The 23,162-nt window shown below is 35.3% G+C and overlaps 5 protein-coding genes across 9 annotated transcripts; 4 read left to right on the top strand and 1 right to left on the bottom strand.

The window, feature by feature from the left end:
- Positions 1,152–4,680, top strand: LOC109713045 (putative serine/threonine-protein kinase). 4 transcript variants are annotated; one of them, XM_020236981.1, is made up of 7 exons: positions 1,152–1,259; positions 1,702–1,840; positions 2,162–2,283; positions 2,638–2,848; positions 2,979–3,216; positions 3,391–3,541; positions 4,065–4,680. In XM_020236981.1, the coding sequence occupies exons 2-7, from the start codon at positions 1,771–1,773 to the stop codon at positions 4,341–4,343; spliced, it is 1,071 nt and encodes a 356-aa protein (XP_020092570.1). In that variant the 5' UTR covers positions 1,152–1,259; positions 1,702–1,770; the 3' UTR covers positions 4,344–4,680. The 4 variants fall into 4 exon arrangements, with proteins under 4 accessions (XP_020092570.1, XP_020092572.1, XP_020092571.1 ...); XM_020236983.1 differs by having other exon boundaries at positions 1,153–1,259; positions 2,168–2,283; XM_020236982.1 differs by lacking the exon at positions 1,152–1,259 and adding an exon at positions 1,287–1,372.
- LOC109713046 lies at positions 5,091–6,514 on the bottom strand. Of its 2 annotated transcripts, XM_020236987.1 has the most exons (4): positions 6,363–6,514; positions 5,836–5,972; positions 5,726–5,775; positions 5,091–5,639 (listed from the first exon to the last, which is right to left on the bottom strand). In XM_020236987.1, exons 1-4 carry the CDS (start codon positions 6,417–6,419, stop codon positions 5,398–5,400), a joined length of 486 nt encoding a protein of 161 aa, XP_020092576.1. In that variant the 5' UTR covers positions 6,420–6,514; the 3' UTR covers positions 5,091–5,397. The 2 variants fall into 2 exon arrangements, with proteins under 2 accessions (XP_020092576.1, XP_020092574.1); XM_020236985.1 differs by having other exon boundaries at positions 5,726–5,972; positions 6,363–6,513.
- On the top strand, positions 7,596–12,060 carry LOC109712826 (vacuolar protein sorting-associated protein 2 homolog 2-like). The gene is made up of 11 exons (XM_020236594.1): positions 7,596–7,852; positions 8,328–8,372; positions 8,796–8,830; positions 8,926–8,976; positions 9,422–9,526; positions 9,616–9,687; positions 9,805–9,876; positions 10,579–10,659; positions 10,892–10,927; positions 11,044–11,108; positions 11,696–12,060. The coding sequence occupies exons 1-11, from the start codon at positions 7,819–7,821 to the stop codon at positions 11,766–11,768; spliced, it is 669 nt and encodes a 222-aa protein (XP_020092183.1). The 5' UTR covers positions 7,596–7,818; the 3' UTR covers positions 11,769–12,060.
- Positions 13,728–16,997, top strand: LOC109712825 (protein LOL2). Its single transcript, XM_020236593.1, has 7 exons — positions 13,728–14,084; positions 14,551–14,664; positions 15,477–15,590; positions 16,052–16,161; positions 16,260–16,337; positions 16,454–16,519; positions 16,626–16,997. Exons 2-7 carry the CDS (start codon positions 14,553–14,555, stop codon positions 16,665–16,667), a joined length of 522 nt encoding a protein of 173 aa, XP_020092182.1. The 5' UTR covers positions 13,728–14,084; positions 14,551–14,552; the 3' UTR covers positions 16,668–16,997.
- On the top strand, positions 17,919–20,415 carry LOC109712824 (CASP-like protein 1B1). The gene is made up of 3 exons (XM_020236591.1): positions 17,919–18,434; positions 19,088–19,199; positions 19,868–20,415. The coding sequence occupies exons 1-3, from the start codon at positions 18,193–18,195 to the stop codon at positions 20,096–20,098; spliced, it is 585 nt and encodes a 194-aa protein (XP_020092180.1). The 5' UTR covers positions 17,919–18,192; the 3' UTR covers positions 20,099–20,415.

Here is a 23,162-nt window from a genome sequence, read left to right as displayed (position 1 = left end):
TTTCATTTTTGTTAAATTTATCTTCTTCATGAATGAGACGGTAGCATGCTACCTTTTCTCAAAAAAAAAAAAAACATTCATGAAGAGTAAACATCACTTTAACAATTAAAGTGACATTTTCTATCGGTCCCTTTGAAAAATTACCTACAATTTTTTTCTTCCAAGATTGATTTTTGTTAGTAAAAAAGATATTGATTTCCTATCCAAATTGATTTCTACTTAGTTTGTCAGTCAAATAAGAAAATTAATTTTCTATTTAAAATTGATTTCTACTTATTTTTCTCTTCTAAATATAACAATTAAAAATATTGAACTTACCTGTAATTTTTGTTGTAATTTTCTACCGGTCCTTTAGAAAAATTAAATTTTACTGTACTTTTTCAAGCTTCATTAGATTATATATAAAATATATGACTGAAAAAATTGTATGATCAGTAACGTCACTTTCAGAAAAAGAGCAGTACATTAAACTAATAAAATTTAGGAGAGTCTCTACACATTTTTTTCTAACATTAAAATATACTAATAAGGATATGTTTAAATATCCGTAAATTTTTTTATGATAAAAATAATTTTCAGTTGAAGTGAAATGTAGATAATGTTTTTTTTCAACGTTATATATGTAATAGAAAATTTATTTAAAATTTTTATACGTTATTGCATTATTTTTTATAATAACTAATTATGGTACTATTCAACGTGAAGTGAAACGGGTCAACTCAAGCCTCTTATTAGTTATCACCAACGATGCCTCCTTGCCTACAGGGAGGAATTCTACACTGTCACACTTGCACCACGTCATCAATAACAAGCCAATTACATTCCTTCTTTTCAAACAAAAGTACAATAAAAATATTTTTTTACAATCATGATGGGACATATATTCTTAAAAGGATTAATTTTGATTGGTTTGTTACGCCACGTCACTAATATACCCGTTGCATTCTAGAATTTTTCGCCTACAGGACCCTCCATATGAGAAAAAACAAAAAGTTAAAATACGTTATTTATATGGCTGATGTGGCGTCATTAATTAATCAAATGTTTTTTTAAAATTCATCTATTTCACCATAATTAATAAAAAATATTTTTATTAAAATAATATAATTAATTATTAATAAATTATATTATATAGTAATCATTATTTGCTTTATAAGTCGCGCTAATATGTTTTATTTATTCGATTGCTTTTTCGTTTCTAGCAACAGCACTTTGACTGACACAGGCTAACCTGCGCCGCGTCAAAAGATCGGCTGCAGGTTGTTGTTTTTTTGGTTAATATTTTGGGGTTTTTTTTTTTTTTTTTTTTTTTGGGTTCGATATTGGCATGAGATGTGTTGCTTGAATTTTAGGAAATTGGTTTAAGCTTCTGGTGAGGGTTAAAAAAAAAAGGAAGTATTATTATTAGTTAATTCTTTTATTTTGAGCATATAATCTTTGTTCTATTTGCCTTTTTTCTCCATTTCTAGTTAATTTTTGGTTGAAATATTGTTGCAGATTTGAATTTTTCCTCCTTATGCTTTGATGGGAGTTCATAAAATTTGGGTTTTTTTTTTTTAAATTTTCTTTTTTTATAGTTATTGAAGTTCCTGCTTTTTTATGAAGCTCAAAATTCTGCATCTTGGATTTGTTCCATGTTCAATACTTTAGGTTATATTTGTGAATTATACTGATCCATTTTTTGATCCAATCAATTTTCAGGGAGAGTGTATAGTTCATTGGAGCATCTTTCAATATCCAAACACCATCACTGGTTTAACCCCCACAGTAATGATTTGTTTCTCTTGCATATCTAGAAGTAGCCGGACTTCGCGGCAGCAAATTGTTCAGAGTGATGAAGGTAAATCAATCCAGATTCAGTAGATTTAAGATGTCTTTTTTAGTTTCTTTTTTTTTTTTTTTGGTTTTTCCTCAGATTTTATAAAATATAATTTCTATTCTATATTGCTTGATGGCGAAAAATCGTAAATATGAGTATATTGCAAGTAGTTTAGTATCCATTTGCACACTCTGTAATATAAAAACTTATGTGAAATGAAAACCAAAAAGGCGGCGGCAATACCTTATAGAATACATGTTTTGTGACCTGCTATAGAACATCCACTTTCCCCCGCAACCTGTTAACATAAGAACTTACCATTTTGTTGCATTTTCGCGTTAGCTACAGATATTGCGGGGATTGAGAATGTGAAAATCTTTTCCTACAAGGAATTGAATAGCGCCACCGAAAACTTTTCTCCTGGTAATAAAATTGGTCAGGGTGGTTTTGGTTCCGTATACAAGGTAAGTTCTAAACTTTATGATCTTAGCCCTCATTTGACATTTGTTTATATATATATATATATATTTTTCGTTTTTTGTTCCTCCTCAAATTCAATATGGTTAAAGGAACCTAGTAATGAACTTCTTTAATTTTATGATTATTGCTTAGTTTCTAAAGTTCGTTGTTGTCGAGCAATTTCTGCAAATATAGATTTGTAATCAATTCGACAATACCAGTGTTGCCGAGCAATACCAGTTTTGTTGAGGGAAACAAAATGAGAAGCGTAAACGATGCCGAACAAAAACTTAAATCTTCAAGCAACGTGAACAGAACGTTTGATGAACATTAATAGTTATTTGCTTTTGTACGTCCAGGGGAAACTCAAAAATGGTTCAGTTGTTGCTATTAAGGTTCTCTCCTCCGAGTCAAAGCAAGGGACGCGAGAATTTTTGAATGAGCTTAGCACGATAGCAAATATAGTGCACGAGAATCTTGTTACCCTATATGGTTGCTGTGTCGAAGGAAATCGGAGGATTTTGGTCTACAATTATCTTGAGAATAACAGCCTCGCAGAAACTCTCCTTGGTAAAAATCTAAATTTTACCCCGTTAAAGTAGTAGCATAATGAACAATATCATCTAAAAGAACACTGCATCTGTTCTTAATAGATTTTACTTGTTTGTTTGTGTTTCTTTTGGCCCCTGCCATGTATCAGGTGGAAACCGCAGCAACATCCAGTTTAGCTGGCGAACACGAACAAATATTTGCATTGGAGTCGCCCGTGGGCTCGCTTTCCTTCATGAGGAAGTCAAACCGCATATCGTGCATCGAGATATCAAAGCAAGTAATATACTTCTCGATATGGATCTCACTCCTAAAATTTCAGATTTCGGTTTAGCGAAACTCTTCCCAGATAGTATGACGCATGTGAGCACTAGAGTTGCTGGAACGATGTGAGTTCTCCGACTTTGCTTGCTTCATCTCTTTAGCGCATTTTATTATTTTATTACATCTTATTTAAATTTGACGATGAGGGATTCGACACCTTTAAAGCAACGATGATTAACCTTCTTAACACAATTCATGCTTTTTCGTAATGTTTCATATGAACCTTTTTCTTTTTTCAGAGGTTACCTGGCGCCGGAGTATGCTATTCATGGAAAATTGACAAAGAAGGCGGATATTTACAGCTTTGGTGTTCTTCTGTTGGAAATAGTTAGCGGCAGGTGTAACACAAATACCAGATTGCCTTATGAAGATCAATTTCTTCTGGAAAGAGTACGCATTTTGTTTTTTTATTGCAGTAAACATGCATTGACTTGATAGTCGATAGTTCTATTTTATCTGCCAGCGGCGTAAGATAATGATGCCTCATCACCATTTGTTTTCTGATTCACATGTGAAAAATAATACAGAATGGAAAATTGACTTAAAGAATTGAGAGTTACCGAATATGATGTGAGTCGAGTCCAGCGTTCGCATTGTCTCCGTATACATTAATTTGCTCATTCATTTTTCTGTTGGTGACTTTTGTGCAAATTTTTTACATTAACTATGTATATCAATCTGATATTCACTTTTTAATTCGCATATTTTGACACAGTTATTTACTGAATTCTGCGAATGAACTGAAAACTATCTTTTATTTTTGAGACAAATGGTCATCATGTTAAAGTAGAGTAATAACTGATGTAAAGGATTCACTTTTAATCCATTCCTTTAACGCAATAGTATTCAAAGTAATTGATTACGCAGAATCTAAGAAATTGTGTACTCACACAAATCATTTTTTTCCCCTAAGATATGGGCATTGTACGAGCATGGTGAGTTGGTGAATATCGTGGACACTTCCCTGAACGGCGATTTCAATCCGGAGGAAGCTTGCAGGTTCTTGAAGGTCGGCCTCATTTGCACCCAAGACGCGCCAAAAGTGAGACCCACCATGTCAACAGTCATCAAGATGCTCACCGGCGAGACCGACACCGACATGGAGATCATGAAGCCAGGCCTGATCTCGGACTTCATGGACCTAAAAGTTCGCACCCATAAACCCATTGGGCTAAATGTAGGCTTACCCTGATCTCATGATCTTAAATGGGTCTTAGTGTTTAAGCCCCGAAGGCAATTTTGCTTAAGGTCTTCATTGGAGGATAAACGATTAACTACGACCGCAGTGAGATAGCAAAAGCAAGGGTTAAAAGAAAATAGAAAGAAATAGGTAAACTTCATTAACAGTCCCTATTTTGTTGTACATTTTCACATTTGTTTTCTGTGGCTTCGCTTGTGTAATTAATTAATTTGTACTGAGATCGAAGACAGTGGTCACTGCTGTGAAATTCATTATATCACAAGGTCCATATTTGGAAGTTTACCCTGAAAATATGAAAAGCACTCCCAATGAACTTTTTTGATTCTGAGCAGAACTTGTAAAGTTTCATTGTGCATGTAGACCTATTTTTTGTTATCTTGTTGTATGTTTAGCTGCATGATGAGTGTTGGGCGAAAGAACTTGTAATCTGTTGCCATTTTTCAGATACCTCAGATCACAAGCAAAGCTTGTTTTGGTTTTAGAGAGAAATAAAGCATCACTTGGAAACTGGTAACAAACAAGCAGGACACTGTTCAGTTTATATATTCCTTGCAAAATTTACACAAACCAAGAAAAATGTGTACATATAATTCAGTATTACTTAGATAATAGTTATTTTGAGAGTTGTTGCTCAGGTTACGCATGCCATTAATAGAATATCACTTCAAGGCCTCAGTTCGAATCCAAAATCAACACATAAACTGTCACGAAAAGGAATCAGAGAACATAACAACTCGACGCACATAGCCGCACAGAGTTTCTTTTCATTCTTAAATAAACTTCACATAATAGAGATTATCACACTTCAAAACCACCAATCAGTAAAGTAAATGGCCATATCCATGGAAAGAAAAAACAAACAACATCTGCACTTATCACATTGCTGAAACTAAACTTTCGTTTACGCTGCTTAATCTGACATTGTTAGCGTAATGTTCTGCAAATTAGGGCCGCAGCTAGGAATCACATCACCAAGATGTATTTAAGTAGAACATGACATAGCTGTAATTCGTATCAACTTCATAAATACAATGAAAAAGAAAGATCATGTAACTTTCCCAGGAGGCCAATGCTGGTTCTTGAAAGCTCCTAAACATTCCGCGGTGGATCTAATGCTCCCTGACACGGCGTTGTGCAGCTTCGAAAGATCGACCCTTTCGGGTGCCTGAACATTCTGCTTAAAGCTCAGGAACCTGTCGCGAGACTCCTTCCTGTTTCGAACCAGGCTCTGCAGGACAGCAACAGCATATGTTCTTGCACACTCCAGAAAGGTGCTCGTCGCAAGAGCTGCAGTCGAGGGCGCAGATTTGTTATCAGAGCATCCATCACAAATCGAATTCATGCAGTACAGAAGCAGTGGCAACTTAAACTACCATTGAATGGGATTTGGCAAAGGCCATTTTGCGGGAGGCCGATGCCGACGCCGAGCAGCGTGATGCCGACGCTAAAGCCGGCGCCGCAGCCGGCGCCGACATAGCCGATGACTTCGGGGCCGAACCCCGGGCCCCATCCGACGCCGCATCCGACGCCGATTCCCATGCCCCAGAATGTGCCCAGCGTGGGATGGACAGGGTTCCACCTCTCATACCTCCGGAATATTCCTTTTATGATCATGAGGAACTGCATCAAATTAAGCCATTAACCAACAAACAAACATTGTTTTTTACACCACCATCACCATCCATCCACTCAAGTTTAGATTAGGAAGAATCAAAATACGGTCAAAATTTAGGATTTTTTTTTCTTCAAAGGAATAAAAATTGATTTTTTTAAAACAAACTCTACTGCAAATTAGTACAAAAAAAAACCGGTGAGAACACAAATTCAAAATTTAGGGGGGAAAAGTAAAAAAAAAAACAGAAAAGAAAGAAAATATGAACTTTTCCGACTGAAATGAAGTAATAGCAAATAATAGTGTACTACAAATTAGAGCAAGAAATGACCAAGCTATAAAATCAAACAAAAATTATCATTCAAATTTTTTTCTTAGAGAGAGAGAGAATTAATTACGATCTTCGCATTATTATCGGTGTCTCCACGGCGCCGCGATTGAGCATCTTTGGGCATCAGCTGCGAGAGAACCCTTTTATTTATTTATTTAGTTATTTATTTATTGTTGTTTTTTCGGTTATTTTTCTATCTAGAGCGCCCCCTCCTCGGGTTCTTCTTCTTATCGTTTGCTGCACCAAAAACGTCCTTGTGTTTCTTGTATTTACGGAAAAGGACTTTCGGTTTTCCTTTTATTTTTTGAAATTAAAAGAAAATTCAGTTATCTATTGATTCGGATTAGGGGATCAATGGTTTTGCAGCTTTGCTTGCGTCCCCACGTTTTTTTTTTGGGAAAACTTCAAAAACCCCCCTTATGGTTTCAATTTTTTTCACTTTAGTACCATATAGTTTAAAATATATCAAGTTAATACTCTGGAGTTTTTCACTTTATCACTTTAGTATTCTGTGGTTTAAAGTGCATCAAGTTAGTACCCTGTGGTTTTGCACTTTATCACTTTAGTACTCTGTGGTTTTAATTTTGTATCAAGTTAGTACCTTGTGGTTTTTTAAATCACAGGATACTAAAGTGATAAAGTGTGAAACCACAGGGTACTGAAGTGATTTAAAAAACCACAAGATACTAACTTGATACAAAATTAAAACTACAGGGTACTAAAGTGATAAAGTACAAAACCACAGGGTACTAACTTGATACACTTTAAACCACAGGGTACTAAAGTGATAAAGTGAGAAACCATAGAGTACTAACTTGATATACTTTAAACCACATGGTACTAAAATAAAAAAATATGAAACCACAGGGGGTTTTTTTAAGTTTTTTCTTTTTTTTTTATTGCTTTTAAATCCCGAAGAACTGTCAAAAATTAATTGATACACGTAGAAGAATAGATTTTGTTTAAAAAAAGTATCAAATTTGTTCGGGTTATAGAATTAATAAATATATTATTATAATTTTATTTTTCTAATTTAATAAAAAAAATATATTATAATTTTGGACTATGGAGAATTCGATTTATAAAATTTTTTCTAGAGTCTTAGTTATTAAATTTTGTAGTATAAATTTGTATTAAATTCAACCTACCTATATAAAAATCTCGATTTGATACAATTACACATAAAACACCACCAAAAATAACAGACAAGGTTCAAAATGTAAGGTACTGTTTGTAATTTACAAAAACCTTAGGGGGCTATTTTATATTTATTTATTTATTTATTTATTTATTTGGCTAGGGCTTCTGGGTCTCCACTCTCTCTGCAACGGCTACTCGACCCACTCTCGTGGAGCGCTCCTTTTATGTAAAGAGAGAGTCGGAGAAAGAAACGAAGAAGCAGCTCCCACATTGCCCTTTTTAGAGCTCCGAATCCCCCAAAAAATCCCCAAATCCCCTTTCCCCTCGATCTCCGATTCGGATCTCTCGAGCGAGAAGAGGAGGAGGAGGAGGAGGAAGGAGCCATGAACATTTTTAAGAAGAAGACCTCCGCGAAAGGTGAGGCTTTGAAGGGTTCGGGCTAGGGTTTTGGTTTGGGTTCCCGCATTTCTCTCTCCATTTTGGAATCTAACGTTCTTTTTTTTGTTTTTTTTGTTTTGGGTAAATTCTTTGATGGATTCAAAGTGGATTTTAGGAGATACTGTTCTTCTTCATGAAAGGAGAGAGATTTTTTAGAGATTCGTCTCGATTTCGCTTCCCAAATTCGATCTTTATGTGTCAATTTTTATATTATGTTCATTTACGAGATTTGGGACATTGATTGGAAAGATTCGCTTTTTTTTTTTTTTTTGGTTTCTTTTTTTCTTCTTCTGGAATGAGAGGGGAAAAAAAAGGGATTTTGGTGTTCTTGTTCGGCTCTGTGCCTCAGATTTGCCACCAAACTATGGTTTCTTTTAGCTGTTTGAGATTTTTTTTTGTCGCAATTTCCATGGGCTACGCATTTTAAATTCGATTATGCTTTTATGTCATGCAGATGCTCTCAGGACGAGCAAGAGAGAAATGTCAGCGGCCACAAGAGGTGAGAGTGCTCATTTTGTATGTAATTGAGTGCTTAAATATAATTTCTTTGAGTATTATAAAATTTTGTTAAAAGTTTATGTGATCCAACCTCTCTTCTTAAAAAAAAAAAACTACAAAACTTTGAAAGCGACATTAAACTGCCTGAAANTTTTTTTTTTTTTTGGTGTCGCAAAATTGTATTGTTCAAGTAATTTTATATCATTTTTAAAGCTCGGTGGTGATCTCAAAATTGCACAGAAATTCGGGTGCATTCGAGGCATTTTTCCCCGAAAAGAAAACGACCCATTAAATCTGATTTACACATGCCAATATTCTTATCATGAACTGGCATCGAAGTAAACAATTTATATATTATTATCATAGTCTGCAATTAAGCGTAAGGCCTAATTTTTCTCAAATATTTTTTTTTTATAATCCTCAGACATCGAGCGGGAGATTGGTTCTCTGCAATTAGAGGTTTGCTTGCTTGTCCAAGTTGTAGCATCTATCTAGTCAAATTCTTTCGAAGGTTTGTTGTTTTTATGATCTCATACGGACGTTATTTGTTTCAGGAGAAAAAACTGGTCGCAGAGATTAAGAGGACTGCAAAAACTGGAAATGAGGCAAGCATATTCCAATTTATTTAGCTTTGTTGTTACTTGTTTTACCAGCTTTCTTTGTGTTTATGCTTGCATTTGCTTGACGTGCTGAGTTTCATCATGTTGACTATGTTAGCTACAATATTGTACTAGAAACAAGTGATTTAGGATCTTTTTCGGTTTGATCTTTGTACAAATGTTGTTTGGATAGAGCTGTTCAAAAAAGCTCTAACAGCTTTTTTAATTAAAAGCTCTTGAGAAGTACACTTTGTAGGTAGAAGCAAATGCTTTAAATTAGGGTTTATACTTTTGAGCGTGGAAACTCATTTTAGCTTCTTGCGCATATAGTTAGCGACACTATTTTTGCTTCTACTCCTCAAGTAGAGACACTTCTCCAGGACCTGGGCCAAATGGGCAATTGCTCTTCTTTTATAAGAGATTGCAACTTACAGGATACTTTCATTTTCAGGCTGCCACTCGAATCTTAGCTCGACAGCTTATTCGGCTCAGGCAACAAATCCTTAATTTGCAAGGAACCCGTGCACAGATAAGAGGTGTAGCAACTCATACCCAGGTCAGGAATCTTGAGCTGTCAATAATATTCATATATATTGCGAGCAATATTCCCAGAATTGAGAACACTATGGCATTTTTTTTTAACAGGCTATGCATGCTAGCACTTCAATTTCTGCTGGAATGAAGGGTGCAAGCAAAGCAATGGCAGCAATGAACAAGGTATGGTAACAAACAGGACTTTATGGTGCATAAAGAAATATATGTTGAATAGATTGTGCTCGCCAATGTAATATGCAACAAGTGATTTACCTGTTCGGATTGATTGGAATGTTTCAGCAAATGGAACCAGCTAAACAGGTGAAGGTGATGAAGGAATTCCAGAAGCAATCAGCCCAGATGGATATGACGGTAAAATCTCATGGAAGCTCTTCATCAGCACCCTCATTGTTTTAGTTATATTTATTTGTTACTATGTACCTCTTCTCATGCTTTCCAAGAAAGAAGTTTCCAAAGAATCTGCACTCTAATGGGAGGATTTGGGAGGATGGAAGAATTTTTTTCATGCATTCCTCTTGTGCATCCATTAAAGGCCTGTTGGATGCAGGAGTTTCTTTTTTAACATGTATATTTATTTACTCAAGGGGCTTATGGTAATTGGTTTTGGGTCTACGAAAAAATTTCTGCAACTGTATTGTACATATAGCCTATCTTGAAAACTCATAATTATTAAGCTTTCATAAGAGCTAAAAATTGCAAAATTCTGAAGTGTATTTATAAAGAGAAACCCCATAGGGAGCAGGTTTCAGTGATGTTTCTTTGTGATGCTTCTTTATATGGCACAAGATGTCATTCTTGATTCAAGATATTTTGATTCCTGCTACAATTTTCATCACTTGTGCTGAGACTGCATCAACTATCGTAGGATGCAACTTCCTAATTCTGTAGAATCTTTATTTCTAGGACCCCTTTTGAACTTGATTTGTAGTAGCAACCAGCCAACTGCCTTCTAAAGCTTTGTTTCATTTCTCTTATCTTTTCTTCTTAAAGAGGATGTTTATGTTATTCCTTCGTAGACATTTGCAATGTGAAATTTATGCTTGTGCCATGCAGATTGAGATGATGTCAGAGGCCATAGATGAAACTCTGGATAAAGATGAAGCCGAAGAGGAAACAGAAGAGCTCACTAACCAGGTAAGTTGTCTTATTTCATTGAATGTCGGTCAAGGATCAATACAAGACTTGGTTCTTTCCAAGGGAGTCTTTTTTCCCATCCCACTGACTGATACACATATCACTTAACCCAAATATCCAGTAGGGGTTTTTAGCTGCACATCTTATAGGGGTTTTTAGCTGCACATCTTATCTAAATCATTTTACAATTTTAAACCAAATTGAGCTCCTTCTAATCTCCGGCCCTTTTTAGGTGCTTGATGAAATTGGGGTAGACGTTGCCTCTCAGGTAGCTCTCTCTTTTTTCTTTATATATATATTCTCTTGATTACTACTGTATGTTGATGCTTATGTGCATTATGTAGATAGACTACAAATTTTACGTACTCTTGTGGCTTTGTGCAGCTCTCTTCAGCTCCTAAAGGTCGAATAGCAGTGAATAACAAGAAGGTCGAGAACATCCCAAAGCGGTATATACACAAATATCTTTCACTGGCTATATACATGTTTCTTTTGCCTAGATAGTGTTTGCTCACAAACCATTGAGATAGTATCCTCTTAAGCAAGCTAGCATAACAGTACTTACTGTTTGCAATGTAAGCGAGCTCTGCTGCTACCGAGAGAAATTGTTAAATCCTGAGGTATAGTCTGGTGTAAAATGATGTCTCTTCATATAAGAATTTTCATTTCTAAAGAACCATATTCTGGGAGACGAGTTGGAAAACTGTAATCTGCTTGTCCCTAAATAAACATGTAAGTGATGGGAACTGCTTTAGCTATTTAACTCACGCAGAAAATGCATGTGTTACTCAATAGACATCAATGATGCCCCAGCTGAACATTTTCGCTTTTGTGGCACATTTTTTGACAATAGATCACCGAAGCTATTCTGCCAAATACCTAAAAGCTTTCCATGATACTTATTTCTCTGAAGCAACTTAGATTCAATTAGAAAATTGGAGGAGGGCTGGCTCTAAGCTAGAAACTTCTTGTTTTTGATCAAGGTTAGTCTTTGTTTTTTACTACATTCACACACGTACATGTGGTGTGTTTGCAGAACTGCAGCTCCTGAAGCTTCTTCCGAAGTTGATGATTTGGAGAAGAGGCTGGCGTCTCTTCGGCGCATCTGACCACCTAAAGAATGAAATTTAGATGTCTGCTGCTATGTATATCTATCTCATTTTACTAGTTAAACAATTGGTTATTGCCGTTGTATTTGCTGCTATTTTCTGCTCTCAGGTGGACACTCGCGTAAACGTAAGAAGCACATGAACCTTTTTATCCTTTGTACTTACTAGTATGCGAACTGCTAATGTGTAATAAGATTTACAAGGGACCATCTTATAATCTACATTATATAATAGGATACAAGAAGACTATATAAAGAGACATATTTGGAATACTAAACTTGTTTCTTTTGGATATACAGGGTAGTTTTGTAACTTAGTTTGTTACTCAGCTCCGATCGTTTCTTCGGCAAATTTTACTGTCTAATTTTGCCGTTTTATTTTGGTTTTCATGTCTCACTTCCTAATGGAGAGAATACCTGTTCTTGGAGGTAAGGCAAACATGAACTTGGTATATTCCAATCCTTCATGTTCTTGTTTGGTCCAACCCAGCAAAAAAAAAAAAAAAACAACAGTATATATTCCAATCCTTGAGGGGGTGATGATGCCTTTCACTTTTCCAACCCATTACTGATGAAATGCTGCTATTAAGAGAAGTACTTTGTTTGAGGTTTTTTAAAGGAGAAAATGTTTTAAAAAACAACAGTATATATTCCAATCCTTGAGGGGGTGATGATGCCTTTCACTTTTCCAACCCATTACTGATGAAATGCTGCTATTAAGAGAAGTACTTTGTTTGAGGTTTTTTAAAACATTTTCTCCTTGTAGCTTCTATTTTTTAAAACACTGAATCTCATTTTAAGTTCTCTCCATAACAAAAGTTTTATATTTTTTATTTACCAAACGTTTTACTAGAAGAAGAGGCACAAAAATACGTTGGTTAAGATCTAAAATCAATTGCCATAATATAATATAGACAATTTATGCGAGGAATTTACTCATCATGTGTTCCAATCTATGAAGGATTTTTGGATTCTAATGTTTATAGTGCCGCAACAAGATGACACCACGAGGGAAGCTTCCGTTGACCAAGCCCAGGTTTTGCAATAAGATGACACCATGAGGGAAGCTTCCATTGACCAAGCCCAGGTTTTGAAAACACGTACGAAAATTTAATCACTATCACCATTGTCATTTTTCTCTTTTGCAATATTTCACCGTCTTTGATCATTTTACTTGCAATATAAATATTATTATCTGATCACAAGATTAATACCTTTTGACCAAATTGACGTAGATGCATACTTAGTAGATAGAAGGTGAATTTTAAGGAGTTTCCAACTTGGATGGTGAATTGTTATTATTACTCAGGACAAAGTTTAAGAACCTTAAAAAAAAAATAATTGGCTAAATTACAGAAAATTCTTCTGTCAATATTCTCTTTTTTATTTTTCTCTCATGTCATTCAAAAATTTACATTTTATCCTCTTGAAACATAAAAAATGTACACGACGGATACACTGTGATAAAATAACTAAATTATCCTTTATTTTTTTACAGAATGAGCGTGGACGGAGAGAAGGGTGAGGGTGAGGGTGAGGCGGCGGAGGCAGGCAAGGCGTGTGTGTGGGCATGGGCGAGGACGAGACGGCGCAGCCGAGAACGGGGAAGAAGAAGAATTTCAAAAGTATTTTGGGTATAAAAGATAGGATATAAACGAACCCTAACGGAACACTAACAGCGACGTCAAAATGAATATTTTTTATTTTTTAAAATGACAAAATATAAAATTTTGAATTATGAAAAAAATAAATATTGATAAAAAAAATTTCTGTAATTTAGTTTTTTTTTTTTTTTTTTTTTAAATTCTCACTGGGTTGTAACGCAGCCCCACGCGTTTATCTAAATTAAAAGCTAATTATTATGTATGTCGAAGGTAGATGGAATTTTCGGCTCCGTCTCAGTACCGCGTCTCGTCGACCCGCCCCATTCTACTTCGTTTATTTATTTATTTATTATTTATTATTTTTATTTATTTTTCCTCTCATGCGGTTGGAAAATTCCATAACACATTTAAAGCTCTGCATCCTTTTCACAACACCAAATCCACGAAACCTCCTCCTCTCCATCGTTCCTCTTTCTCCGAAAAATCCCCAATTCCCTGCCCTAATCCCCTTCGATCCCCCCTCCCCCCCATAATCCTCTTCTTCTTCTTCGTGTTCTCGCTAGGATCGATCGCGAGGAAACCCTTCTCGGATTGGGTTTTCGCGGCGTCGCGTTGGCCAAAAGGGTTTTTCTTTTTTTTTATTTTGGGGGTTTTTTTTTTTGAATCGATTTTAGAGGTTTTCGGAGGTCTATTTGCTGATCTGTGGAAGAGAGGTAATCCATAGTCGTTGTTTGGATTCTTTAAATTTGTGTTTTGTGTTTAATCGGTGATTTCTTGTTCTTTTTGCGTTTTTTTTTTTATTATTATGATGGATTTTACAGGAATATAGTTGATTAGTACGCATGCTTGTGGCATCCTGTTGATTGAAATAATCTATTCAGTTCATGCATAAAAGAAAATTTTCCTGATGTTTTGACATGTACCAGGAAGTTTAAATGCTTTATTTGCGTGTACGATGCTTGAAATTGCATAATTAGAAAGAAAATCCGTATGAACTGGAATTGCTGCCATTCTAATTTACTTATGCCAATTAAGAACAGATACTACTACAGCATGTGCGTGTGTCGCGGTGATACTTTCTTGTGGATAAACAGTTAGTTTATTCATGTAATATGTTTCGTGATTATGAACTACTACGGCATGGGCCATCTGTTTGATCTTCTGAAACTTGAAAAATAGGTATGCAGAGCCAAATAGTGTGCAACGGGTGCAGGAGCGTTCTTCTTTACCCACGAGGGGCGACCAGCGTATGTTGCGCTGTATGTAACACTATATCTCCCGTCCGGCTTCCAGGTACTTTACTACATCTTCTGCATGTGAGAACTAAATTAAAGTTTTGTTCTTTCTTTAGATTAGTTCCCATTTCCACTGTTTGTAAGCAATGTTAGCCTGTCTAGGTAAAGAGCGGTAATCCCATAGGTGCATTTTACGTCCGACTTTGTTTTTGAAAATGTTGTATGCATTGAGCCTACACAATTACTTTATAACTGGCAATCTGCCGTTCTCTCTCTCTCTGTATGTGTTGTCACAGTCCGAAAACACCGAAGCGTATTAAAAATATCCCCTTATCATACTGTACAGTATGGTCAATCTCCTTGACAGAAAACTCATCTTATGTGTTCTCCGTGGATTATTAATTTCTCAGTGTAATTGAGGTAATGGAGGAAGAGTTGGTCGTTTGTCATGTGGTGCCAATAGCTGTTATAAAAATATGGATGTGTAGTGTGTTCATTCTTTGTATATGGGAGAGAAGGCATGCTCAACTCCTCTACTATCTTAATTTGATTTACTTGATTTACTTTCTTTTATTACTTTTTTAGTTAGTTTTTTATTTTTCCCTGTTTCCATACCTCCCATTTCGCTGTAGTAATTTTGAGTTTCGTATACTTGAAATTCTCTACGGCCCATTGATAGAACCCAAGTGCGTAAAACACTGACCGCACCAATGTCCACCTAGTGTCTATATTTTAAGTTGAAATAAAGCTTTTGTTCTGTGAGTTGCCATGTTGGTTGTCATGTTGCGTATGTTATGTTTGGTGTGTTTTCATCGGCCCTTGTATTGGGGTTAATTTGATTACGAAGAGTTGAATATAAATGTTTTGCAGGAATGGATACAGCTCAACTTATATGTGGAGGTTGCAGAACATTGCTGATGTATAATCGCGGAGCTACAAGTGTTAGATGCTCTTGTTGCAACACGATAAATCTTGTAAGATCAGGTACTAAAATCAATATTCTTTTTCTATCTTTTCCTGTTGGCAAGTTGTATCTGCAATTCTTAGATAAATTGCTAAACTCACTGACATAGATGGCGACTTTTTCAAGTAATGTTGTGTTTTCTGACAGAGAGTATAGGGGCATTTTCATTAATTTCTCTTCTGTGTTAAAGCATAACACCACAAATCTTCCGTAATGTCAATCAGGCTCTTGTAGATTTTGAATGTCAATCGACCATGCAACGGTTTGATAAGTCTAATGTACTTATGTAGACAATTTTTGTTCATCGGAAAACACTAGGATATGTGAATTTCTATACGTCTTTTCTTTATATGCAATTATACACATTATTACTTAAAATAATTGCTCACTAATGTCATTTTTTCCTGTTACTCTCTCTACTAACCCTGTAGGAGAAGCAATCTCGTGAATTTCTAATATGATCTTTATTGATGTGGTGCAGCAAATGGTGTAGCTCAGGTTAACTGTGCCCAGTGCCGTACAACCCTGTTGTATCCTTATGGGGCATCATCTGTGAAATGCGCCATATGCCATTACGTTACGAACATTGGGGTATGTGAAAATCGATTTTAGATTTCTTGTTCTCCAAATTCGGGTGAGTTTTGAGTAACATAAATTTTCCACCTTTTTTCTCCCTCTTTCTTTTTCAGATGAATAATATGAGGCCTCCCATCCCCACAGCGCACAGACCTAATGAGGCTCCATACACACCACCTTCCACTTCATCTGTATGTCGATTTCTCTCCTTTCTTTTCTTTGTGCACAAAGTTGATTAGTAATTCATGTTCAAATCTTTGTGTACGATGATTGACCCATGTTTTTCCTCTGTTTCTTTTTCTTGTAGCCAACAACTCAAACCCAGACTGTTGTCGTAGAGAACCCAATGTCTGTGGACGAGAGGGGCAAATTGGTAACTCCTTCGTGCTTTCTGTTAACAACTTAACGGCTTGAACTTTTGCTGATTTTGCTAGAATAAAACAACGTTACTTAAACAAGTATGATAATTCATTATGCAGGTAAGCAATGTTGTAGTTGGAGTTACGACCGGAAAGAAGTGATGTAGTACTGTAAAGATTCCCAGGTATCACTGTGCTTTATTTATCCCCTGTGAATTCACAGACTCTGTAAAATGTAAAAGACGCGATAAGTGTTTTTCTGGAGAATTTGACGCAACTAAGGGCATTGAAAACTTTTGTTCCATGGAACTCTATTCTTTCATTTGTAGATGAGTGCACCTGTGCGTCATATTTGAAGTGTATTAAGTCCTACAGTTGTTGCCTGGACCAGTGTAGTTAGAACTATAAGGCGAATAGTTCCTATAAACCGATGTGTATAACACTTTGTTTGTGTCTGCTTATTCATTTGTGCTATATCTTTGTTTCGGTGCTTCTCTTGGTACCTCTTATTTCTTTGATTTTGTACTACTGTCGATGTTATCGGAGTTTAGCACGGAGCAACTGGGATTTTGTTTGATATTGTTTTTGCATAGATGGTGTTCAGGTGGTGCATGTACGTATGGTTTCCAACTTAACAAAGAAGCGAAGTGGAAACATAAGATTTCGACATAATGTTAACAATTTATGCTGGGAACTAGACTAGAAATAGAATGTATGCTAAAAGATTTGAGCACCTGTTGCTAATTATTTGTATGTGACGCAGAAAAGAAGAAATTACACTAATGACAATTCTATAGTTTTCTTCTTAGAAAGTATTGTAGTGTGGCATTTTGCAAATTTGAATAGGGTGAAACGATTAGTTAGCTATATATTCAGCTAATGGTGTATATATATATAAATGATATTTGGGACTCACTAGTTGTAGGAAATGTCAAATATTTTTATTATTATTTCCCTGAGCGAATGTAACCAGTGTGTGAAACATATAATCAGATAAACGAATATCGATGATGTGAAAAATTTACAAAAACAAAAAAGAGAGCTCAGATGTGCTAGTTTCATCTGGCTAATCAGACGGTTGTGAACGAACCCCTCGATTCACGTGTGCACGTATCTCGTCACAGCTCTGTTATTTTTACAGGATTGGGTGGTTCGAGCTTCTTGAGATCTATGAGCGCTAGCCAACTGCGCCATTAACCCCTGTTTGACATTTGCATCAAATAAATACTATTATTATTTAAAATTATTATTACTAATTTGGAATTTTTCTTTCTCCCGTTAGTTGCATCTAACCAAGAATTTGCTCCAAATCAATACTTAGGGCATGGGCAATCACTTAATTCTTCCACCAAAAAAAGGTTCCGAGGAATTAAATACACTCTCACACATATTACAACACCCAACCAACATTGAACCCAACTAAAAAGGCCATTAACACGAAAAATAAAGAGAAACCCAATTCCAGCAACACCCAGTACCTTAGACTTGCAAGTAATAATCGATTCATGAAATCTCCATAATTTGTGAAAGATTAACAAATTAGCTTAACTTGCTTGACCAAAAGAAGCTACACACGCATTCCCGGCCCATCCATCCATATAATCTCCTCCTCATCTACGGCCTAATTCGCCATTCATTCATATTCATTCATATTCATTCATTCATTCATTTCTCTTTTGCGACGACCATGGCTATAGAGAATGGGAAAGGAGGAGAGATTGGTTCTTCAAATAAGTACTCGAAGTTTAAGGCCAAGATGACTGGGTCATTACCTGTTGTATTAAGGGTGGCAATATTGCTTGCCACAGGAGGAGCCACTTTGGGTATGGGACTAAACAAGCAGAGTAAGACCGCAGTTGTTGCAGTTGTGGGCACTACTCCCATCTCTCAGACCTTCGTTGCGCAGTTCCAGGACACCCCTGCTTTTGTGTGAGATCTCTACTCCACTCCTTAATTAATTACTACTAGTTTTCAATGAGTCGTTTGTTTTTCCTTCTAATTTTGAAACATATTGCATATTTTTTTCAAATTTTTTGCAACCATAATCTGTAGTTTTGAGTCTTCAGGTTTCAATAGTATTGGCCCTTGTATCAGAAATATAACTCCACATTTGCTTATGCTTGATGCTTGTTTAGCTTCCACTGCGATTTTTGAATCATTGATGTACAATTTTCAACTATAGTTGGATGCTTTTAAAATTGTCAAGGACCTAATAATATAGGGATTATTTGGTCCTAAAGTTGGAACAATGTGTTGAAGTTATTAAGACAAAAACCAAATATACATATATATATATATATATATATACTATTAGCTACATCACACACACACACACACACACACACACACACACACACACACACACACACACACACACACACACATGTCAAAAACAACAGCACACACACACACACGCATATTTGCAAAAACTAAAAAAATGGTCTTTTAAAAGGGCCAAATAATTTTTACACTACTACAGAGTCACATGAATTTCCTCTCTTTCTCTCTTTGTCTCACTCTCTTAACTTTTTAAATGCTTTTTCCAAGTCACAGATTATACGATAATTACATGAATGGTGCAGGTACTTTGTAATAGCTAATGCTATAGCAAGCTTCTATAACCTACTGGTGCTTGTGTTACAACCCCATTTGAAAGGCAAGGCGCATAATATTTGGGTGCTCATATTCGACATGGTAACAATTAACCAACTCTTTCATTTTCCAAAAATTTTAACTCTTTTTTATTGAATCAAATATTTTATTATTTGGTATACATGCAATTTTATTGAAGACATCCACTTCGGTCCATTTACTTATGGCTAGTAAAAAGGCCCACAGTACTGTCTTTTGGGCCTTGTCCTATATATAACTAATTACATTATGTCTATTATACTGTATTTACAATTATATCTAATCAAACGGCCTTTTACTGACGTCAGAGATGCACCACTACCGGTGCAATTAAACTTATTAATTGGGCCTTCGTAGTGTATATTTCTATTAGACTAAATTACAGAAAATATTCTTATAAATATCCGTTTATCACTTTTTCCTCATATCTTTTAAAAATTTTTATTTTTACTCTCTCAACATTTCTTTTAATATCTAAAATGCTCTTCAAAATGATAGAAATATATTAATTTTTTTTTCTTTTAAGAAAGAATGATAATTTGGTGATTTTGTCTTTTCCATCAATGCTGTATCCTCTTGAAAATGTTTTTAAAATTTTAATTGAGCAAATTATAGATTTCTCAAATTCAAAAAGGAACGGTCAAAAAAATAAATATTTACAAGAGAATTTTCTGTAATTCAACCTTTATAATATCTCAAACTAAGTGATACATTTTTGAGTTTTGTTGCAGGTGGTCATGACCGTGGTGGCCACGGGCGCCGCCGCAGCGGCTTCCATCGCCGAGCTGGGCAAGAACGGGAACCAGCACGCGAGATGGAACCCGATATGCGACAATTTCGGCGCGTTCTGCTGCCGCGGGGCCATCGCTCTCGCCGAGTCCTTCGTCGGATCCCTTCTCCTTCTCATCCTCAATGTGCTCTCTACTGTCACTCTCCGCAAGAATGTAGCTGCCCATGACTAGTCCCTTTTCTCGCAGCTATTCTGTAACAGCATTAATTATTGCATTATTGGGGTGGTTTTGATTTGTTTACATTCCACTTAAGCTACATTATCTTACACTCTCAATATATATATATATATATAGAGAGAGAGAGAGAGAGAGGTTGGTTGATGCAATGGGCTTTCCAAATATATGTATACAGTGGAGCTGTGCAAGTGAGATTATACGTACCAATCATTGTTATATGTTTTATATCTATATTTGTACTGGCATGTAGTATATTGTTAATTTATCGCGTGTACGAATTATGTTTACATCATGCATGGTCTTTTCTTTAATTATGGGTTTATTCCGTGCATGTAATAATATGTATGTATACATCATGCGTGCATGGTTTTTTGTTTATGGAGGAAGAAAACTATATATTCTCTTTGTTGTTAAAAGCTTGTTTAAGAACGGTTAGCGAATTGTTATTTAAATAGAGCTCTTTGAAAAAGTACTAACAATTTTATTGTAATTCGAATTTCTACTAGTCATTTAAAGTAGTTAATTGAGAGTTTTTTTATTATTTACCAGTTGGTTTCTTACTGCTTTTTAGGTAGAGAAGCTGTTCCTGAAAACAAAATAGTAAGTAGAGAGCGACGAGCAAGATGTGTGAATTTTTTTTTTTTTTTTTTTGAGAGATAGATAGCATGCTACCCGTTTCGTTTATTTCATTTAGAAATAAACTTAGTTGGAAATATGAATCAATTAGGATTCGAACTTGAGACTTTGGATAAAAACAATCAAGCTCTTTGCCATTTGCTTTAGGGACGGTCGGTAAGATGTGTGACTTGTTATGTTTTCAAAAGTGATGGCATTAATTAATTCCTTCTCTTTTTATATAGCAGATGTATATATTATGTCAGATTTTTATCCTCCTGTGTTTAAAGCGATTAACTTGGATGGTAGTGCCCTATTACTTAACTAGCATGCACTAACATTCTTTTTTTGGGTAGTTGAGCTTTAGATTTTCTTAGTAGTTACTTTGATGTTACAAGAAATATTTTCTTCTAACATCATACATAAGAATAGGCCATTTTAGCAGGTTGGCTGTGTGTTGCTCTCAAGAATCTAATTAAATGAATTAATAGGGTGAGCTTGTATTTAATACTATATATATATATATATATATATATATATATATATATATATATATATATATATAGAGTCCGGCTACTATGCTATCGGTAGCACGGAGCGCTCCGGCCTACAAGTTGTTTTCGATGATGTGGCTTCTGAATCGACGATCGGCTCCGTTAGACTTGATCTACACTATTGAAAGTATTTGGAAACTAAATTTCAAATTTTTCGACATCATTTGACTAGTGATCAAAAGATCTCAAAATTGACAATTTTAATGGCCGATGTGGTGTGTTTGTGAGTTTAACGGTGTAAAACAATCCAAATGCGATGAAAATTTTATAAAAAATTCTTTAACTATTTAGAGTAAGAGCAGTAATCTGATTTGAATTTAAATCTTTTATCATCATTTTTTTATGAGATTTTTATTTTCAGCCATTCAATTTTAGACTACTTGTTTGATAGGTAAATGATATTAAAAAATTATGAAATTTAATTTCTAAATACTTCAATAGTGTAGATCAAGTCTAACGAGCCGATCGTCGATTTGAAAGCCGCATCATCGAAAACAACTTGGTAGCACGGAGCGTTCCGTGCTACCAATAGTATATGTAGCCTAGCTCTATATATATATATAGAATTAAGCTACTATACTATCTATAGTACCGAGCTCCGGTACTATAGTGTTTGTTTTCGATCTTAGGGCGTTCAAATCAACGATCCGCACCGTTAAATATGATCTAGGGTATATGAATTTTTAGGAATAAAATTTTAGTTTTTTTCGATATCGTTTACTTAGTAAATAAATTATATCAAAATGGACGGTGAAAATTGAATAATCTTTAAAACTTAAGCATAGGACTTTTAAATTCAAGATCAAGAATGTTAACCTTAATTTATATAGTTTAAAGTATTTTCTATCAAAATTTGAAGAAATTTAGATTCTTCTACACCGTTAAACTCCAAACTCGTCATAATAGCCATTGAAAATTGACAATTTTGAAATAGTTTGATCATAAAGTAAACTATGTCGAAAAAATATAAAATTTTATTTCTAGAAACTTTAAATATCCTAGATCAGTTTTAACGGTGTGGATCGTTGATTTAAATACCCTAAGATCGAAAACCAACACTATAGTACCGGAGCTCGGTACTATAGATAGTATAGTAGCCTAGCTCTATATATATATATATATATATATATATATATATACAACAAAAAGAAGCAAACAAAGAGAAGCTTAAAAAAGCTACACTGTTGAGGGTGTGATGTTGTAAACCTAATGAGGAGGACCATGTAATGTGATGTGTCCCTATCTTTTGTGTCAATAAATCTAGGCTCCCAAGAGGTTGGACTGCCAACACAGCCTACGTGTTGTGTGGGTTTGAAGAGAAAATTGCCGATCATTTATTTACACGGTGTGTTTTTTCTAGATTTCTAATGACGACGACCATGGAGAATGTCCAATTAGAGATTTGGGAGACGACGTAATCTTGGTTTGAGATAGGTACTGGATGACGAGAATTGGAACGCAGTCAACGAGTACTAGAATAATCGGACTGGTAGCCTGCTGGTAGATAATTTGAGAGGTCAGAAATGATATGATCTTTAGGAAGGTCCAGCCGGACCCCCTTCTTGCAGTCTATAAGATTAATCAGCCGACGAACATTTAATTGAGAGCAATTTCTCTCAGCCAATTGGCATTTTTGTAGTCGGTAGCTTTTTTTTTTTTTTTTTTTTTGGCCCTCTTCGAGACTTATGTTGCCTCACTTTTATAGTTTAGTTCATCCTTTCAATGAATAAAGCAGATAACGTGCTACCATTTTCTCAAAAAAAGAAAATCTAGGCTCCTATCATGTGACAACATTTATACTCATAGCTTGTATAAAAATATATAGAGAGAGAGAGAGAGAGAGAGAGAGAGAGAGAGAGAGTAATGATGCGCTGGGATGAAATCATAAA

This window comes from Ananas comosus, linkage group 7 (genome assembly GCF_001540865.1).
Source record: "Ananas comosus cultivar F153 linkage group 7, ASM154086v1, whole genome shotgun sequence".
Lineage (NCBI taxonomy): Eukaryota > Viridiplantae > Streptophyta > Magnoliopsida > Poales > Bromeliaceae > Ananas > Ananas comosus.
Note: the sequence above shows the minus strand (reverse complement) of the source record. Positions and strands in the feature narration are given on the sequence as shown.

Coding starts and splice junctions, on each gene's coding strand:
- LOC109713045 (XM_020236981.1), top strand. CDS start 1,771: ATGATTTGTTTCTCTTGCATATCTAGAAGTAGCCGGACTTCGCGGCAG. Junction 1,841..2,161: donor AATTGTTCAGAGTGATGAAG/GTAAATCAATCC, acceptor TTTTCGCGTTAG/CTACAGATATTGCGGGGATT. Junction 2,849..2,978: donor CCTCGCAGAAACTCTCCTTG/GTAAAAATCTAA, acceptor GCCATGTATCAG/GTGGAAACCGCAGCAACATC.
- LOC109713046 (XM_020236985.1), bottom strand. CDS start 6,419: ATGCCCAAAGATGCTCAATCGCGGCGCCGTGGAGACACCGATAATAAT. Junction 5,973..6,362: donor CCGATAATAATGCGAAGATC/GTAATTAATTCT, acceptor AATTTGATGCAG/TTCCTCATGATCATAAAAGG. Junction 5,640..5,725: donor TTGCCAAATCCCATTCAATG/GTAGTTTAAGTT, acceptor CCTCGACTGCAG/CTCTTGCGACGAGCACCTTT.
- LOC109712826 (XM_020236594.1), top strand. CDS start 7,819: ATGAACATTTTTAAGAAGAAGACCTCCGCGAAAG. Junction 8,831..8,925: donor TTGGTTCTCTGCAATTAGAG/GTTTGCTTGCTT, acceptor TATTTGTTTCAG/GAGAAAAAACTGGTCGCAGA. Junction 10,928..11,043: donor GGGTAGACGTTGCCTCTCAG/GTAGCTCTCTCT, acceptor GGCTTTGTGCAG/CTCTCTTCAGCTCCTAAAGG.
- LOC109712825 (XM_020236593.1), top strand. CDS start 14,553: ATGCAGAGCCAAATAGTGTGCAACGGGTGCAGGAGCGTTCTTCTTTAC. Junction 14,665..15,476: donor ATCTCCCGTCCGGCTTCCAG/GTACTTTACTAC, acceptor AATGTTTTGCAG/GAATGGATACAGCTCAACTT. Junction 15,591..16,051: donor GATAAATCTTGTAAGATCAG/GTACTAAAATCA, acceptor GATGTGGTGCAG/CAAATGGTGTAGCTCAGGTT.
- LOC109712824 (XM_020236591.1), top strand. CDS start 18,193: ATGGCTATAGAGAATGGGAAAGGAGGAGAGATTGGTTCTTCAAATAAG. Junction 18,435..19,087: donor CAGGACACCCCTGCTTTTGT/GTGAGATCTCTA, acceptor TGAATGGTGCAG/GTACTTTGTAATAGCTAATG. Junction 19,200..19,867: donor GGGTGCTCATATTCGACATG/GTAACAATTAAC, acceptor GTTTTGTTGCAG/GTGGTCATGACCGTGGTGGC.